General features: G+C 36.8%; 1 protein-coding gene and 1 long non-coding RNA gene across 2 annotated transcripts; both read left to right on the forward strand.

The window, feature by feature from the left end:
* Positions 1–5991: 5991 nt before the first annotated feature.
* On the forward strand, positions 5992–8208 carry LOC111608987. Its single transcript, XR_002752953.1, has 3 exons — positions 5992–6063; positions 6238–6329; positions 7866–8208. It is a non-coding gene; the product is annotated as an uncharacterized LOC111608987 (long non-coding RNA).
* A 136-nt stretch (positions 8209–8344) lies between these two features.
* LOC111608963 lies at positions 8345–18763 on the forward strand. Its single transcript, XM_023335838.1, has 2 exons — positions 8345–15947; positions 17090–18763. The coding sequence occupies exon 1, from the start codon at positions 8519–8521 to the stop codon at positions 15941–15943; it is 7425 nt and encodes a 2474-aa protein (XP_023191606.1). The 5' UTR covers positions 8345–8518; the 3' UTR covers positions 15944–15947; positions 17090–18763.
* Positions 18764–20278: the final 1515 nt, after the last annotated feature.

Raw genomic sequence — 20278 nt, forward strand, 5'->3', positions numbered from 1 at the left:
CTCCAGCTGTTTTTGAATAATGTTATGTCCTTGATGAGTTTCTTACACAACCCAGTTAAAAAGCGAGTTGGAGTTAATAAAAAAAAAACTCATTTAAAGGTCATTTGGATCTGAGACCGAACACAGAAGCTACAAACCACAGCAAGAAAACTTAACCAAAAATATGGAAATTGAATACTGTTTTGATCATCTTTGAATACACAAGCTATCATGAAGAGCAAATAAATCCAAAGATACCACTACCAAAAATATTGGTAGTGTAGACCAATATTCTGGCAGTCCGAACACACCAACCTCCAGAGCTGAGTCAGAACCAGCATAGACAGTGTAGATTTTCTCTTTCTGGGCTTTAAAATCAGTAATCAGAGACTTCCTGTGGACTACAGGAATGGATTTACAGCATTGATCACAGATCACGTGACACAGGCTTCCTTAAGAAGTAATGGGCTCTTTGAATCTCAGCTTCCGGGTTCATGGAAAAGCGGCTCGTTTCCGATCTATTGAAAAAGGCACTTTACACTGGGTATTTGCAGGGCTTGTCCAAGGTAACAATTAATGATGAACATCGATCCGAAGCCCCGACAAGTAATCTGGAGAAAGGTTTTAAGATGTTCGCCTCGTTATACACAGATATGAAGATGAGTTTTACTTTCTTTAAACTTTGTGGCTAACATTAGCTTTAGCTTATGCTAGACATTTTTCTTGTAAAAATGTATCTAAACATTTTTCATCCATTCTAACGGACAATATTTTTACCTTGTTTTCAAGTATATTACGTGCGTTTATTGTCGTTAGTGTCAGAGACCAAGTAACGGGGATTTTACGGTTCAGGCCTTTTGCTTCTGAAGCCTGAGGAACAACAAGCCCATAGCTTAACAGTAGAGCAGCTCTGGTGTCGGAGTTCTAGTTCAGCTGACTGTTCAGGTTCAAAGTTGTTGCTTTTAGAAAAATATGGCCGTGTTCCTTAAGGTCTCCGTGTTACTTCGCTTTATTAGTTTTGCATGATTCTTGTGAAGCAGGACGGTGTTTACAGCAGTGTGTACAGGCGGATCACTAGCTCAGTTGTCTGGCTGTGGTCTGCTCTCTCCTTCCCGTAAACTCGCTTTTTCAGGTTGAATACAGAAGTAATTTAATTGAAATAACACAGGAGGCTCCTTTACCTTCTTCTTTAGGCTGAAGAAGCTGATCCGGAGTGAAGTGAAGGCTGTAAACTTTGCTGTGCGGTGTTAGCTTTAACTGGTAGCAACGAATATTTACAAGCCACCGTCTTCTTAATTCAGGACCGCTTGGAAATCCATGAAAACTTAAAAGCCCATTATATTAGGAAGACAGCAATGTTCAGACTTTGTCTTTTCTAGCTGTCATGGTAACAAAGCGGAAAAAAGAGTGCCGCATTTGCGCATGCGGTTGTGACGTCAGCGCGGCAGGTGCAAAGAGCCCATTAGGAGATCTAGCGCCATCTGGTGTTAAAACAGCATATTACACATTGAAGTATCGATGGAAGAGTCAGTGGCGTATCTAGGTCTGTTTTAGGGTGCTTTAGCACCCCTAAGACTGTATCTCAGCACCCCTGAATCAGGTTGCCTCCCTTCCCTTAAAATACGGAGTCGTCCCATATTTGGCCGTTAAATGTTCGTCCCGTATTGAACCGATACATAACTGTCCGATTGAAACGCCTATCATACACACATCAACACTTAGTTTAACAATAATGACCAAAATGAAACACAGGAAATATTAAGGTCAGCTAAATTGTCGTGGCGGGAGTTAAAGGACCCTAGAACGCCATACTTGGAGATGGGTGCAGAACGATGAAATAAAGACAACTAGTGGACAATTGAAGAACTGCGTCTTTAATCCTATTTAATAAAAAGTCTGGTTTTGAAATCACAGAGTTCTTGTCAGAGAAAGACCTGTTTGTTTAGATTAGTAGTTGATAAGGTTTCCGTCTTTTTTTCCATTTGTTTTTTGCCATATAGGATTAGGTCTTTGAATTATTTCCTTCATTGGAAATGTCCTGCAAAAAGCAGCGGATGTGAAAGACATAAGAGCAGGTTGGTTAGATGAGGACATCTGGTGGACAGTAGAAGAGCTGCAGGTCCAAAAAATCGCAGTACATAAAGTGTACTATTACAAAACCACAGTAAATGCTGGTTTTAAAATTAGAGTTCTTGACAGCAATTATATTTGATGAGATTAGAAGCTGATTAAGTTTTCCCCTGTTTTTTGTTTAGAATAAATTTGTTTCCTTTCCTAAAAAATATTCGGCAGATGAGAACGAATACCTAGAAAAAGAAGGAGCAGGTGGAAAATTGAGGACATCTAGTGGAGAATTAAAGAACTTTAGACTGCTTCAATAAAATTGGAAAATCCAAAAATAAAAATCGGATGAATGAAGGACTTCATGGTCTGAAACATCTCTGTGAATTAAATCTGCTAGGATATAAAGCAATGTTGGATAAAGACATTGCCAGAGAGAGAAAGAAGCACAATTACTTGATCTACCCACAACATATGTATTTAGTTTTTATTATAAATCTCTACAATTTAACTTTCTGTTTATTAAATAATATCAAGGAGAATGCTATGTGGTTTACTGCTTGCCAGAAGATGTGTTATCCTAAGGAAATTTGTAGTGTGTGTGCTTTGATATGAAAAATATAAGAACTGTTTGCTTTTTTTTCATTGCAAAGTTCTTTATTTAACAAAATAGATTTAAAAAATTGTGAAGGAATCTCAAATCACAGTTTATCCATTTTTCCTGGTTTCTATTTTTCTTTGGAATATTTAAAAAGATAAACTAAGATCACTGTGAGGCTGTAAGTACACATATATTTTATTATAAACTTTACTCAGCTATCTAAAGTCAACATTTTTGTTATCATTTTCAATTTAAAATTACATAATATGAATCTATTAATTTATGAGTACAGCAGTTAAACATTAAAAATGGACTGCTGATGCTGGTCTTTCAAAAATTCTCAATAAATATCTCAGTTTCCCCAGTCAGGAGCCTATATTACTGTCCTTATCTAAACTAAAGAAGACAATAATTAATATACATGTAGGTTCATGTCTGTTTCACAAGACAAGAATCCAGATTACTTTCCTCATAAAAACAGAAGAAGGCAATAATTAACACATCATAATGATGTTGGTTATGGAGCCCATGAAACCTATCTAGGCAAACTGGAAAACGAAATATTTTTTAATTTAAATTGTGGTCCTCAATGCACACTGCTTTCTTTTAATCATATCCACAGAAACAAATCCACACAGGCAGGATAGCTGGAAAAGAATAACCAATAAAAAGAAAGATAATTACTGGGAGCAGAGAAGATATGATTTCAATTTAAAATTTGGCAGAGATAGTGACAGATTGTGGTTCTCAAGAATTTGTGATTCTTGGTAATAATCCTCAAGGTCAGATTATCTTTTTCTTCTTCTTCTTTTACTTAAACATGTTAAAGCAAAGATACAATTGTATGAGAGTTTGCCAAGGTACCATGTATGAACACCACGGCAAAACAAAAAAGAAAGAAAACAGGCAAATTCAGTCCATATCTCTCAGGCTTTTTTTACCACAAAACTTATTTATTTAATGGCAATTTTCATTCAAACACCTTTAGGAGCATTTTGTTCAATGATGAGCATTATTGAGTCATTTTGTCACCAACTGGTAATCAATGTGTCATGTACAACCAATAAATCTATCCTAAATTGTTTCAAGGAAGCTTAATGGGTCCCCTTCAGTTGTTTTAGTGTTTTTATGGAGCTTCTATATTTAAAAGTTTTATCCTTTTCTTCCAGGGTTAACAGAGCAAATCAGTTACCAAAAGGCCTAAAGTGGTTCCAGTTGTCAGATGTGGAGTTTGATTAATATGACAGATCCAGGATAAATTATTGGAGAAAGTGAAGTCACAATTATTTTACCACAAAGTTTAGAGCTGAAAAAAGAGCAGATTGTGTTTCCTGGCTTTTTTGATATCACACTTGTTGAAACAAGGGGTTGGCTGTTTCCCTAGAAGGGCGAGACTGAGTGACAAAAAGCTAAATAGATTCTCAAGAATTTTGTCCTTGTCTAAGCCGTATCTGTATCTCAGCCTGTAAAAGTTAATGATGGTTATTCTTGCTTGATTTCCAGTTTTTTTGTTGTAAAAGGGTCTTGAATGTTTGCCTAGAGGGGCAAGACTGGGAGACACAGAGATGACTAAATGTCCAAAGATTTTGTCTACCTGTGATCTTTTCATCAATAATTAACCAAACAAAGACTTTGCTCATAAGTGTGTGAACATCATCAACAATTATTAACCCCATGCTTTAGTAGTTGTTCTGATATCTGGTAAAGTATCTGTTTTAAGTCTCGTCATCACTTCTGCTCTATTTCCCCAACTTAGCCATAGTGTAGAAAGTAAGAGAAATTAGAAGAAAATGGAAAAAGGATAAATGAGACAAAATAACACATAGAAGAAAAAGAGTGAAAATTGGTAGAGTGAGGAAAAAGATAATTCAAAGAAAGTAGAAAGACACAATGCTGGATAATATAAAAGAGTCACCAGGGCAGGGGGTGAACAAGGACATGAACAAAAATAATCACAAAGTAATATTTAATAGTATTAGCAGCATCTGTATCTGTTCTAATGCATCCTGCTTTGTTACCCAGATGACAACTGGGTAATTGTAGCTCCTCTAGTTTTGAAGATGATTCTTATTGTTTTGAGTTGTTCATTCCCTTTGTTCAAATTACATGACCTGACTTCATTAATTGGCAACATAAAACACTTTATTTGTTTATTGAAAGTATTAACTCTCTCTTTTTTTGTTCGGTGTCTAACCTGGAAACCTGGATTACAGAAGACACTGACAATAATTTACTCCTTGAGGAAAGAGGACAATGGTCCATTGTATTTTAAAACGGCTCCTGTCCTTATGAAAACTAATCTTATTACCAGCTCAATTTGCAACTTTTGTCCTGCTTCCATGCTGCCTTTCCTCTGTGAATTAATTACAAAAAGTTGCAGAAACCCAGCTACAGTCCTGGTTGTGTAAGTTAGACACCTTTAAGTGACATAGTGACATATGTCACTATTAAGATATTACGCAAGTCAAATGTTAGGAATTTCAGTTTTGTACTGAGTCAATTTACAACTTTTTTGACATCCAAACTGTCTTAGATCATCTTTTGCAAAATCTCTAAATCCTGTATTTTCCAAATAAGGAGTTGTGCATACTATTTGACTCAGAACTTGACCTGTCATGTTTTTTTATCTTTATACTCAGATAGGGTGACCTTATGTCTAGTTCAGCCTGAATGTAAACTTGTCTAAAGTCCAAAAAGTTGTGAAATATATCTTTTTCTCCATTTCATTTAAGAATCTAATTTATGCAGGTTGTTGACAAAAGTTTTGATAAGCAAATAAATAAAAGTTATCAAATTACTTGATTGTTTATTCAGCCTTTAATTTAAAACTACTGGTGGGTAAAATCAACTTATAATGTAAAGAATGCAATTTAAATATAGATCAATGTAAAAATCAGTGCATTCAGTAAAGGTTATTCACTTTTTGAACTTTAAAAATTGAAGGTGAAAACATGGTCAGAATAATTTGAAAACCTGTCCATGTCCAGAGCTATAAGATGGTTAAGGACTTTTACTTCATGCTTTTCAACAATTTTCTAAATTGTGTAGGGCTGTACCAAGAAGTCTGTTAAAATTTAAACCCAGAACATGCATTATTATCCAGTAATATTTGACTGCAATTAATCCATACAAAAAGCATGCATACATTTACACCCACATTAACTTGGGCTTTATTGTTTGGAGAGACTTAAGAATCACATCAAAGTTATTTTGATATTTTAGTATTTGCATTGAGAAAATACAGTATATGCCACTATTAAGATACTACATAAGTCATTTTACAGTCTCGGGAGGCGTGGTTGGACCTGGCTCTCCTTTAAATACAGACGTCGAACTGATCTATACACCACACAAGAGGGAGTGTTTGAGTTTGAGTTCGAGTTCAAGTTCACCTGCTTTGTGCTCAAAGACTTCAGATGAAGGTATTGCAAAATGATTGAATCATTTTAATTTAATGCATGATTGCAAGTTGTTGTCAAACTGTCATTGCCAGATCAACAAATTTGTGAGGCTATCTAAAATTCATTAAGAAAAGTTTGAAAACTTAGCACAGCCAAATATTTGCCTGTGCTAATTTACCTCTCCTCTCATTTCAGTGCTGTGAAGTGGCTTCTGTCATCGCTTTTGTCAAACTGCACTTTCATAACAAAGGATCCTCTTACTGGGCTCTGAGCCAATCCATCTGCTGGTAAAATCATTTACTTTGCTTTTTTTTAACACATCCTAGGTCCAGCAAAGCGCGATGTAAATCCTTTTTAAACCAGTTATTCACACAGAGCCTGCCATTGCCTTTTCCACTTTATATAGAATATATGTTTTCTATTGCCATCCATACATTTTAAGATTAGTTTTTTCAGGGGTGTGGCAGTGGCATGTGCTAAAAAAATTAAAATCTTCAAGGCAAAGCAACAAACCACAAATCATGTGACTGAAAGACAACCGTCCCTGTAAAAATCTCATCTTTATATTTACTTGAACATATTGCATTTATATTTGCTGTTACTAAACAGTAACCTCCTGATTTACTAATCATTCATGACTTATTTTAAATAGTCAGTTTCTCTGTATAAGAAAGGCATCTTCAACAACCTATAAAATGTTAACACTTTCTCACAATAAGATGAAGTTTCACTGTTACTTTGTGTTTTGTCTGGGTTTTTTTTGTTTGTTTGTTTTTTAATGAAATATTAGCCGGCAAAGTGAAAGCATTTCTTTAAAGAAACTATTATCTCTGCATCAAACTTTCACAACAACATTTTATTACTAATGTAGCAGAATAATGCCAGGGACATTCCTCTGTCACTCTACACCCAAACAAACATGAGTTCACTCTTGTGCCATAGCTCCTAAAAGTTTGAATTCAGCCAGAAAGTGGAAACAATAAAATATTGATATAAATCACTTTTGAATGATTTTGTGAAAGTTTGATCTTGATCTCTATTGTGGGTTTTTCTGTTAACATGGAGGTACCAACTATTTTGTCCAAGTGTGTGTGAGGCTTGTCTAACAATGGAAAACATTTTTTTCAGTATGTAAGCAGTTACTCTCATCATAATTTAGGCTATTGTTCATTTTTTATTTTGTATTGCCTCATCATGTGAAGAAACCTTCTGCACTGACTCAAACTGCACTATCCAGTCCTGTCATGGAAAGAAAAAAATCTATTTTCTATTGAAAATATAAAACAGATTTTTCTTTTCATAAAAATGAAAAAAATAACCTGAACCCACTTTAATCAACATTAACAAACCGGGTGTGGTATGAACTGACACAATTGTAGTTCTTTATTTAATAAGACAAAGCTGTCTATGAGAAAATGTTTTATTTAACGTAATAAATACGTTATAATTTTTTTAGAATTTAAAAATTATAAAAACCAATATTAGTTTATTTAATGAATTAGTTGATTAGTTTAGGAAAAGTACATATAACACAAAAAAGTGTATTTTTTGTAATAATCTGTGCTAGTTGTAATTATGAGATTTCTCATCAGAATTTGACGTGTTTCTCTATGGTATTTCCAGTAAGATAATAAAAAACGTAATTAGACTCTGAGAAAGAGTCTTCAAAAATGTTTTTTAAACCCTTCAAGTGCCAAATGCCAGTATTTTGGAGACAGTATCAAATTAATCAAAGTATATCATAAATAGGTTTTGCACAAAACCAATTTATAAATGTGATTTTGTAATGTAACAGATGTTTTTTTTTTCTTGTTATCTTTCAGGTAGACTCCTGTTGCACAACCTGACTGTTGCGTAAGTTAAAAATAAATGTTTAAAAATGGGAAACGTACCATCAGAAGCGAACATGGGCGACAGGCTCAGGTGCTACAAGTGTAACAGAGTCTTGCCTCCATGTCACTCCTTCGATAATTTAAGAAAAGATGTCATCCATGGGCAGCATGTGTATGTGTTCAATGGAGGGGAATACTACCGACAAGTTGGCTGTGATAATCAATACCAGTGTCCAGATTGCTTTTATAAGCCGATCAGAGATGCAGAACGCAGGAGGGAAGAAGAAGAAAAAAGAAGGAGAGAGGAAGAAAGAAGGAGAGAAGAGGAGAGGAGAAGAGAGGAGGAACGTAGGAGAGAGGAGGAACGGAAAAGGGAAGAGGAAGAGAGAAGGAGAGAAGAGGAGAGAAAGAGACAAGAGGAGGAGAGGAGGAAAGAGGAGCAAAAAAAGACAGAGGAAGAGAGAAAAAGGTTAGAGGAGGAGAGAAGAAGACAAGAAGAACAACAAAGGAAAGAAGAGGAGAGAAAGAAAGAGGAGTTGAGTCAAAGAATATCAGAATCAAAGGAACGAGCCAAAGAGCAGTATGAGAAACAACAGAGAAATAGGCAAGAGCAGCAGTCCAAGCATAATGTTCTGATTGGGCACATGGATGAATTTGAAGCTGATTATACATCTTACGGGGGTAAAGATGAGCTTCTAGAAATTATCTCTCTGAAATGTGACATAGAAGCTTCTGATCTTACTCTCACTGCTCCAAAAGCCGATCTGCTGGGCAAGATCCTCTCAGCTCTGGACACACTCCTGTTTGATGAATGGATAAATGATCCGCCATCTGCCAGCACCCTGCAGCACGCTCAGGTGTACATCACAGAGCTGTGTGCGCTGTCTGTAGAGATACCAGAAGAGGTCTCTCGAGAAAATATCTCCAATCATGTGCAGTCCTTAGTTGGGTCCTTCAGCCAATCAGCATCCAATATTTCTGAGAATCTTGAGTTGACCCAAGCCTTGTATCTTACTCTGATGTACTACATCAGTGACAAGGACAAATCTGATGCTGATGCAGTCATTATAGCAAAGAAATGGGCCAAGGCAGAGCTCACTGTGGAGCAGCTTTTTGCAACTGAGTTCCTGAGCATCCTCATTTCATCCATGCATGGTACAGTTGGCAAAGCCTCTATGTTTGTCCTAAAAATGGAAATTCAATGTCTGAAACTTCTAATGTCGACTCTTGTCAATCTGAATGGTAAAGAGAGCCACTCTGCATCAACTGAGATGATCCTTGAACTTGTAGAAATAGACCAATGGACACCAATGGAGGCAGTGAATCTGCTCAAAGCACTCTCATTAAAATGCACTGAAGATGTTTCAGTAGCAAAAGTCCTAAAGTTGGTCGAGGTTTATGACATATCTCCAAGCTGGACGGATGATTCTGGACACTCTCTTATTCAGGCTCTTGACAATGCTAATTCAGAAAGTTTCTATCAGGATTTCCATAAGATTCTCAAAAAGAGGGATGAAAGCAGTCTAGACGCAGCTCTAGCAAACATAAAAATGTCACAGAAGTTGGATGACTCCAGGATTAATGAGATAAAAACAGTAATCACTGGTGTTTTCCAGGTTTCAGAAAATGCTCCCAAGGGATCTTTAAATTTTGAAACTTTTGATACAAAGAATTTGCAGAACTGTCTGTCTCAACTCTGCAAAGCAGTTTTTGATGCAAAGAGTTGGTGGCCCACAGTGAAACACATGGTGCAGTGGTGTGTGCTGGTGCTTACCGGGAAGACAAACATACCACAACTGGTTTCTTCTGAAGATCCATGTGTCATTGCCCTGTTTGCTGCAGCACAATTCTATATGGGGAACAAAGTGGACATTATGCTAAACTCTGACAATGACACTGAAACTCAAGTTAAGGAATGGTCTGATTTCTACAAAAACCTTGGAATATCTGTCAGAACAAATATCAAGAAACAAACTGACACAACTTTTATGACGATCTATGAAGCTGATGTCATCTATGGTACACTTCAAGACTTTGTGTCTGACTATTTCATGTACTGGAAAGAGGTCATTGAAACTCAGATTCCTCATCTCATACGAGGATTTATCATTGAAGAAGAATGTCTTATTGGATCACAAACTCTTGATCTGCCAAGGCTCACGGATAGCGAATCTCTTGCTTGTTCTGCAGAAGCCCTGCAAAACCTCATGGGAAGATTACGATCAGAAAACATGGAAGACAGAGAGAGGTTCCTCAAGGCCATTTTTCAAGCTCTACAGTCAAATTTAAAAGAAAGTCCAAGTACAGAAGCACAAATTGTAAAAATCCTTAAGAAGATTAGTGGAAAGGAAGTTCTTCCTAAAGACATGTTCTGTCTGACGTTTCTTGAGAATCTCCTCAAAGTGGTTACCAGTGAAAATAAAGGCGGAAAAAGTATGACGTCCACTGCTGAAACATGGTGCTTAGACAGCATTTTGGCATCTTCAGAGCAAATTAGAGCCTCGAGTAAAGAAACCACTGAAGTCTTTCAAATGGTTTCAAATCTTGGAGACAAACATCTTTGGTCACCACTGGAACTCCTCAACCTTCTTGGAGCATTAATCAATCACCATCATGGTGAGGGATGCATTTCAATCATGAAAATTTTACATTTGATGGAAACATATAGGATGTCTTCCAAGTGGACAGATGAGAAAAATCAATCTGTCATTAGTTTACTAGAGTCATATAAAACAGAAAATCTGATCCAGCATTTAGGGAAAAGCCTTGGAAATGAGGAAATGAAAACCATTGGTACCCTTTTTGATGAGATAAGACAGATGGAAGACATTGATGAAGAAACACTGAACAAATCACAGAAGATAGTTGCTCATGTGACAGAACTCATCGAAAAAGAAGAAATCAAAAAACATAATGACATAAAAAAGGCTAAACAACTCAGCCACAGCACAGAAATAGCTGATCTTCAGGAGGTCTTGGCAGTGTTATGCAATGCTGTTTATGCTGACAAAAAGTATTGCCCCAGAGCCACTCAGATGATAAGCTGGTGCCTCTTGGCCTTGTCCAACACTGGGAAGCTCCTGGAAATGGGAACTGGAGAAGGAAAGTCTTGTGTCATTGCAATGTTTGCGGCACTGCGTGTGTTTAGGGGTGAAAAGATAGATGTGGTGTCCAGCTCTTCTGTTTTGTGTCAAAGAGATGCAGCAGAATGGGAAAACTTCTACAAGTACTTTGGCATTACTGTTGACACAAACACAAATAAAACTGATGACAGGAGTAGAAAAGAGTGCTACCAAAAAGACATTATCTATGGAACTATTGAAACCTTTGCTGCTGATCATCTTCGCCAGATATTTGAGATGAAAGATGTTAGATCTGATCGTAGCTATCAGTGCATCATCATTGATGAAGTGGATTCTCTGCTGTTGGATCAGGGAGTGCAGCTCACTTACCTGTCCAGCCCACTGGTCTCCATGGAGCACCTGAATACTATTCTAGCAATGATCTGGGGACACGTCCAGCAGTATGGCTTTCTGTCATCAGAACACCAAACATTTGTACAGGGTCCACCTGCTTCATTCTTCAGGGCCATCTTTGACTCAATAAACACAGAAGAAAGTGAAATAAATGATCCACTGGACATTTTACATATTGCAGAAGAAACCAACACTGTACCACAAGGATTTACAGAGGACATCCATAAGGGAGACAAGAACGATATCCTTAAAAAGCTGAAAATTGTGACTCAAGAAGCTGTGATAAATTTTTTTGAAGAAATGGAGGAGTATGTCCCCTACGGTTTTACAATTTACACATTAAATGATGAAGGACTGCTTTGTCCAAGAAAACTCAGTCCTTACAACACAAATCAAATACCAGACCTAAAGTTTCTTGTCTTGGATGAAGGATTGTGTTGTCCTCTCTACAACTCAGAAGAAGTCCTCATCAAGCCCATTGCAGAGTTAATCTCAGAGAAGATTCAGTACACTCCATGCACAGACAAAACAGACAAAATCAGCATTCCTGGATTCTTGAGGAATCTCATTGAGACCAAAATGCCTTTGTGGGTGGAGAATGCCTTTCTGGCAAAGCAGTTGAAGGAAGGACGGGACTATGTTGTAGAAAATGAGAATATCTGTCCAGTAGACTTCAGATCCACTGGCATCATTGAACTGAATAAGAAATGGGGTGATGGTCTGCAGCAGTTTGTGGAGATTAAGCATCAAGTCAAACTGAGCACAATTTCAGCAGTGACAAACTACATTTCTAACATCTCCTTTTTTCAAAAGTACCATGGCAAAATATATGGAACTACAGGAACTCTTGGTACTGAAAAGGACATTCTGTTTTTGCAGGATTTATATCCAAGTCTATCTGCATGCAGAATGCCAACATTCAACAGGAAAAAACTATATGAGGTCAAAGGAACTCTGAAAAAAACTTCGAAAGAGTGGAAATCAGAAATAAAAGGAGTTGTCATGTCTCAGATTTCCTCAAATTCATACAGAGAGGGAAGAGCCGCCCTGGTGATCTGTGAAACTATCAACAAAGCCAAAGAGATCTATGAAGAACTGAAGAGCAGCATTAAAGGTGAAATCATCCTCTACAGTCGCAGTGATAAAGAAAGTTTGAGCAAAATAGACAAGGAGCTGGAGTCTGGGGATGTTATTGTTGCCACAAACCTTGCTGGGCGTGGCACTGACATTAAAGTGTCCAAAAAGGTGAACAGTAATGGAGGACTGTTTGTTATCCTCTCCTTCCTCTCTGAAAACACCAGAGTAGAACTCCAGGCTTTTGGTCGAACAGCACGAAAAGGGAAACCTGGATCTGCTCAGATCATTACATGCACTGAACACCTGCAGTATGACTTCAGGTCAGCTGTGTCTCTGGAGGAAGCCAAAAGCACGAGGGACAGACTTGCAGCAGAAAGGATAAGTTCAATGATGAATGACGTTTCTGAGATGAATTTACGTGAGGAGCTGTTTTCTGAGTACTGTGAGACTCTTCATGATATTTACAAGAAAACAGATGGAGATGATAGAAAAGTTATTGTTGCCATCATGAATGAGTTCTGGGGGATCTGGCTCCAAATTAAATCAGACGACATCGATCACCAGAAGAAAAGTGAACTTCACCAAAGTCTAAAGAAGGATTTATCTGTGGCAAGGCAAGAGTCTTCATCTCAAACTTCCCCATGTTCAAGCATTTATCACTACATCAATTTTGGAAACATTTTCTTGGATGATAAAAAATGGGAAAATAGTGCCAGGCTGTTTGATAAAGCTATGAATCAAGACAAAAGTTGGGCAGCCATCGCTTTTTACAGTCACGCATACTGCACTATTAAACTGTCAAAGGGAGACTACCTGACTCAAGCCAAAGAAGACCTACAAAAGGCACAAGAGTCCATCAAGTATCTGAGTGAAGAATGCCTTGTCTGTTTGCAGTTCATTAAAATGGCCACTGTGGACTCAGGCAAAGGTGAACCATCCAGCCTTGAAAAACAGATGACATCCAAGTGCAGCATGTACAGGTTCTTTGATAAAAACATCACTGAGGCCATCCAAAAGATTGATGAAATCAAAGAAAGAGGGAGGGATGCAATAGTCAAAAAATCCCCTGTTTTCTCCTTGGTGTCGGATGCTGATGAAGCTCTCCAGTTAGAAGCTGATAACCTCTACAGTCGCGGTCTAAAATATGTATTTTCTGTTGAGGAGAAGCCTCGTTTCTGCTGGGAAGGACTGGTGGTTTTCTTGCTTGGAGTTTTGCAGATTGTTGCTGGAGCACTGCTCACTGTATTTACAGTTGGTACCTTGGCTCAAATCGGAATGGGTCTCATCACAGAAGGAATATCTGACTGCATTGAAGGTATTACAGCCATGGTGACAGGAGAGTTCAGCTGGAAAGAATGGGCTATCGGAAAAGCCATTTCCATCGGTGTTTCTATAATATCATTTGGAGTTGGAAAACTAATTTCGAAGGGATTCAAGGCTGCCAAAGCAGCGATCAAAGCCATAGGTAAAAAACTGAAGGCATTGCCAAAGTTTCTCTCCAAACAGGCAAAACAGAGTTTAAGCACCGTCACAAAGACAAACATGAAAAATGCTTTAAAACATACAGTAAAAACAATTGCTGAGGAAACACTGTTTTACGGACTTGAGAAAGCAGAAGAGAAAGCACTTGAAGAAATATTAAAAGGCATCAAAAATGAAATAACAAAGGGAATTGTTAAAGATGTGAAAAGCAGCCTGGAAAAAGAACCCCTGGCTACATTGGTGGATAATGTTATACTGTTAGATCTTCTATATAAAGACCAACTGCGCCAGGTCCTGGAAGACAAAGACAGAAAGAAAGACCTCCTTTCCATTTACAAACAGTTGGGGAGTACTGCACTACAACCATTATATGCAGACCTTAGTTGGCAGAACAAGCTTAATTCATCAATCATCAAAGTGCTTGACAGCGCAACAGAAGGCACAAAAGGAAAAACTCGTGTAATTTTGACAGCTATTCAAACTAGCCACCATCTTATTCTTGCAGGAGATGCTATTGGTGAAGTACTCACCCTCTCCCACAAGTTTTTCTCAAACTTTGAGAAAGAACTGAACACTTTTATCAAAGAAAAACCTTTGAAAGTGAAGCGAAATGAGCTAACTTTCTCAGAAACTGACATGCTGAAAATATTCAAACAAGACTTGGCTGACACCCTCAGTACTTTACTGGCTGATGCCTTGGTAGAGGTGGTTAAGCAGAAGTTTTTCAGTCACCTTGTTTCTCGTGCACAGAACGAAGCACATGAGGCCATCAGGCGACATGTCAAATCCGGCTTAAAGAGTGAGAGGACAGAGGAAAAACTTAAAGCTGGACAACTCAACAACTACATAGTAAATATGCCAGTAAATCCAAATGCAAAACTTTCAGCTAATGCTGGTCAACTCACAAGATCACATGCTGAAAAGATCAAGAATAACAAAGCTGCTGGTACTATTCTTGATATCAGAGTCCTGTCTGAAGCCACTGGTACTAGAGTTGTTATTCTTACAGAAAACAAGCATGGAAAACTCACCAAAATGCAGGAAGTTAGTCCAAGCACCATATCTGCCAGTGAAACAGTGACTTTGATCTACAGGCCAAAGAGCACCCAAAACCCTAACGGTCATTATGATGTGTTCATCGACAATAAGGCAGTGAGCATAGACAGCAAAGAAAAGAGTTCTCTGTTCCATGCTATGGCAAGAGGCATGAAACCAAAAGCCAGTGATTCAGCGATTGCTTCTGAAGCAAACCGCCTGAGATCTGTGGAGGTCAACATGCTCCTCAAACAACCAGGGCAATGGGAACCTTTTATGAAGCGCAAAGAGTTAACCGAAACAATCAGAGGAGGAGACTGGTACATGGCAGAGGCAGGTAGACCAGAAAGAATTATAAAGGAAAACAAAACCCTGCTGCAGAAAATAACTGGAACGGTTGAAAAGTACAAAGGATATTTGAAAAAAACAGCTATTCCAGCAGTAGAAAAAGCCGTCAATGCAAATCAGCAGCCTTCGAACAGTACCATAGTGGAAGCTAACAAACTGAACCAGAAGAGCAAATTGGCTGTGGCAATGTTGCAAGCGAGAAAATATCTGTCTGGCTCAGATACCAGCAAAACTTCTGGTGTGGAGAAACAAGAAGGCCAAAAGTTACCAACTGATCGCAGCCTTAAAGATGTAGTTGATGATATATCTTCTCCAGAGCCAAAAGCTTTAAAATCATGCTTAGCTACCATGATAAGCAAAGATGATGTTGTTGGAACCTTTAAACTGATGACATTCAGTGCAATGTTCAGATGCCAGCTGACTGACACCGAGAATGTTCAAAACAAGAAGAGTAAAACCCGGGTTGCCATGTTTGAGAAGAGTTTTCAAGAAAACAGTACACAGATGGTACAGAAATGGTACAGCCTGCTTCAAGGCAAGGGTGTCATGACAAATGACCATCAAACAACAATCACACAGTGGATCAACACCCAGGGCTACAAGGATAAAAATGATCCACACAGGAAACAGGTGTCCAGCGTCCTGACATGAAGAGGTAAGAATATTTTTTTATGTTCTTTCAAACAATCATTTGCTCACAAAAAAGAGTAAACTAGAAATTTACAGTAAAATAGACATTTATAATTCTGAATTCATCTAATTTTCATGTTTTTTTATACTGTGGGTGGAAGAAAAACAAACTTTTGTAAATAATTTACTGTTAATTTCTTTAGTCTTTTACATTATTATTTTACATTGTTGCACTATGACATTTTCTGAAACTCCATTTGAAGTAAACTTCTAGAAAATTCGTTAAATGTCTCTGGTCAATAGACATAAAAATAAATTTCAAAATGAAACATATAGATTGATCATATTGCTCCATCTATCAAGTGTAAAAAGACAACACAAAAAACTTCTTTTCTATATAAATAATCATTTAAATTTATGAAGTACTTAAAATGTTATGCTTGATGGCTCTTTTTGCTGAGTTTGTGGTATAGTCAATGTCAGAAAGTTCAACGTGAAAAGCTAACCAATCCTAACCTCAATGAACTGCTAAATAGTTCATTATTGTGATAAGAAGTATTAGTACTATTATGAGCATTGTTCACTGTATTTTCTGTCAACAGCAGGGCCACAAATTGGCTCTGGAATCAACCAGAGCTATTTATAGAGTACGCAAAGGCACACAACATTCCAAAAGACAGGTGTAAATGTGTTGTTTCAAAAGTTACAATAAAGTGCAGCAGCCTACAAGGAAGAGCGTAACCATTTTAAAAAAATTGATAAAAGCCTTCTTTACTCGAGACCTTCATCCTAGGAGAGATGACCACAGTCTTTAAATTCCTATCTTAAAGTGAAAGTGGATGTCAAATAAGCACAACTAGAGACTTCTTTTGAGTTTTATGAAATACACCGTTCAGACTAATAAACAATTATATGCATAGTAAGTCAATATATCCATGAGAAATAAAGAGCCTCTCAGCAAAGTGGCACAGTGTAAAAAACAAACAATTTCACCAGTATTATTTATCTGGTGACCTACCAATGATAAATCATCTATTTCAGCATAGCAATATTTCAATAATATTTTATGACTGTTATTATGTATTTTGCTTAACAATTAAATGTTTATATGACCATTTATTTCATGTATGACCTAACTGACTGAAGTGTGTTTTTTTTCCTGCATAGTGAAAACTCTGGATGATGCTGGTTAACGAGAAGAATCGAAACTTCCATCTGCCTGATCATCAAAGAGAGACTTTGATTATTGACAATATTACACTGTCAAACAAATTCTACAGGCAAATTGGGACTATTTTTAATTCAGATCTGTTGCAGATGTCCCTTTTGTCTGATTTCAACAATAGTATAGTTTTTTTTTGTTTTTATTTTACTTTCTATCAAGTTTCTCTTAGTTGTCTCTTAGGAAGTTAGATTAAGCCAAGCAAAACATTTTGGCTGTAATATTACACAAGCTGAATAATTTACTTAAGGACATTTTCTGAAGTTAATTGTGAAATATCATTTTTGCCCACTAGAGATTTTTTCCCATAGAATAAAATATAAAAATTCATTTGATTTTACTCCTCAAAATATTCACATTTTATCGTTTTGTTTTGTTATGACTTTATACAACTGAATTTTAGCAACTATTGAATTTTAACAAAATCTGATTGTGAAAATGGTAAAAAAGAAAAAAACATAGACATGATGCTTGCATAAAGTAATTCTTTCTTGAAATATTTTAATAGTTTTATTGTTTTAAGTGCTGAAACTCTGGTTTTTGGGTGTTCAAAACAGAATCACATTCAAAATACAGGCATGAATAGATTCTTTGTTGTTGTAAATCTTGACTAAAAACAATAGATGCAAAATGTAGGTAAGTTCAAGTAGCCATTGCTGATTATAGTCTTGAAAATGGTGAAAAATCTATTTTCTTGCTTAACCTTTTCTATTGATAAAAAGCATACAGCCACTGGGGGGAAAAATGTTATGTTAGAGACTACAATATACACTATTATACCTATGCAACATGTGTAGCTTTTTTGTGTTTTATTACAATTTAGTAAAGTTTTTAGTCATCTGGGGCTATTGGTAAGTTTATTACTTATTTTGGGGGGTTGTCAAATTAACTAGTTAGGTGGCAGTGTATTTTGAATGTCTAATATGCTAAAGTTTCAATACCCTTAGTAATCAATTTTGTTCTTTTTATCTAAATATCCGCTTCAAATATTCAGATGTATTTTTTGACCAGTTTACAGAATATTTTGAGTATTTTGTTTATGGTGTCAGTAAAAACATTAAATCACTGCTTATATTTCAGTCTGGTAGTATAATGGAAATATATTTTCATTTCTATCGTCATTGTTTCATTATGAAATTTTAAAGCTTGTTTTTACTGAATTTAAGAAAACATTTAATACATTGAGGTTATAAACTGAGTATGGTGATTTATATATGTTATGCTTTCTGGACCATAATTTGCACATTTAATAAATAATTCACAATGATATAAGGATTAAAAAGTCTGTGGAAAAGAAGCAGAGTTGTGTAACTTACCTAGGATGATAAAGTCACATTTGAACCTCGCATTCATTGCTGACAAAGCCAAAATTTTAAAATTACACATATTTTTACACATATTTTGTTAAAAACCTTTTTTCCCTCCATTTTTTTTATGTTGTTTTAAAATGCGGGGTGTTCATCAGGTGATAAAGATGTTCAATGTTTTTCTTTAAACTGATGACAAGAATCTTGGAAAGACAAAGGAGGTTGTTTGCATCTTAAACAAATCAATTAATCAATCAAATTTTATTTGTATAGCACATTTCAGCAGCAAGGCATTTCAAAGTGCTTTACATCATATCAAACGCAGAAACACAAAGCAACATAGAATCAACAATCAAAACACGACAATATGTCAGGTTCCATCAATAAATTTGTAATTGATTACGTTTCAAATACAATCCTAAACAGGTGGGTTTTAGTCGAGTTTGCATCCATAAAAGGTTTACCGTTTACACTCCTACTGTGTTATATGCAACAAAATACCTGTTGCTATGATCACGCTCACAATCACACAGTTTAAAACGATGTAGACAGACTTCCTTTACAAACAAGATGTAAAGGAATTTTTACTCAAGTCTGATATTGTCTTTTCCATGTTAATTTCTGACTGGACTGTATGTGGTGTAATAAAAGTTTTATCCTTAAAACTGGCTATCTCTCTCCAGCTGTTTTTGAATAATGTTACCTCCTTGATGAGTTTCTTACATAAACTTTCCATCTTTTGGATCTGAGACCGAACACAGAAGCTACAAGCAAGAAAACGTAGCCTAGAAATCTGGAAATTTCATATTCTTCTGATCATCTTTGAATACACAAAGACCAAATAAATCCAAAGATAACTTGGTAGTATAGATCAAACTATTCTGGTAATCCCCAAAAAAACCAACCTAGAGAACCAGCATAGATAGTGTAGATTTTCTCACTCTGGGCTTTAAAATCAATAATCAGAGACTTCCTGCAGTGGGCTACATGCAGTGTTTCCCAAACCTGATCCTCAAGGCACACTGCCCTGCATGTTTTAGGTATGTCCTTGCTTCAGTCAGGATCTGTGTTTTTCTGTGTATTCATTTCGAGTTTCCTGTGTCTCTGAGTCTCCGTGTTGTCCTGTCTCCCCTTGATTATTCCCAGGTGTGTCTCGTTTCTTTTGATTACCTCCTGTGTATTTAATGTCACCTGTGTCTCTGCGTCTTTGTCGGGTCCTAGTCTAAGCAGTCATGTGTTGTCGTTTGTCCTTCGTATGTCCTGTTGCTACCAGTGCTGAGCCTTTGCCTTCCGCTCTGTTGTGCTGCCAGGATTTTGGACTGTTTTGGATTTGTTTGCGCCTCGTTCTCATCATTAAAACCAAATTTTTTCATCTCATCCTGGTTCCACCGCGTTCTGCCTCAACACTTCACACCGCACTTCATGACAGCTTCAGTCCAGCTGATTTCAATTGATGACTGATTAACAGGTGTTTGTTGAGCTGCAATCAGTTGAATCAGGCACATTAAGTGCCTTGAGGACCAGGGTTAAAAAACACTGGCAGGAATGGAGTTACAGCATTGATCACAGATCTTATGACAGAGGTTTCCTTAAGAAGTAATTTGGAGCACTAGTGCCCTCTTAAAAAATATTAAACATCCTTCACATATAGATGGAAGAATTTAAAATTATTCCACTATGAGTGCAGAGGGATTATCAGCAGACATTTTGAGACCATCAGTTGTATGTGCATTATGGGATAAGAACTTTGCACCCACTGATCTAGTTGGGAGGTCCTCATTTTGTAACAAGTGGTGCATGTAAGTTTTTAATTGTGATTTTTTTAAA

The sequence above is a fragment of the Xiphophorus maculatus genome, chromosome 6, assembly GCF_002775205.1.
Source record: "Xiphophorus maculatus strain JP 163 A chromosome 6, X_maculatus-5.0-male, whole genome shotgun sequence".
NCBI lineage: Eukaryota > Metazoa > Chordata > Actinopteri > Cyprinodontiformes > Poeciliidae > Xiphophorus > Xiphophorus maculatus.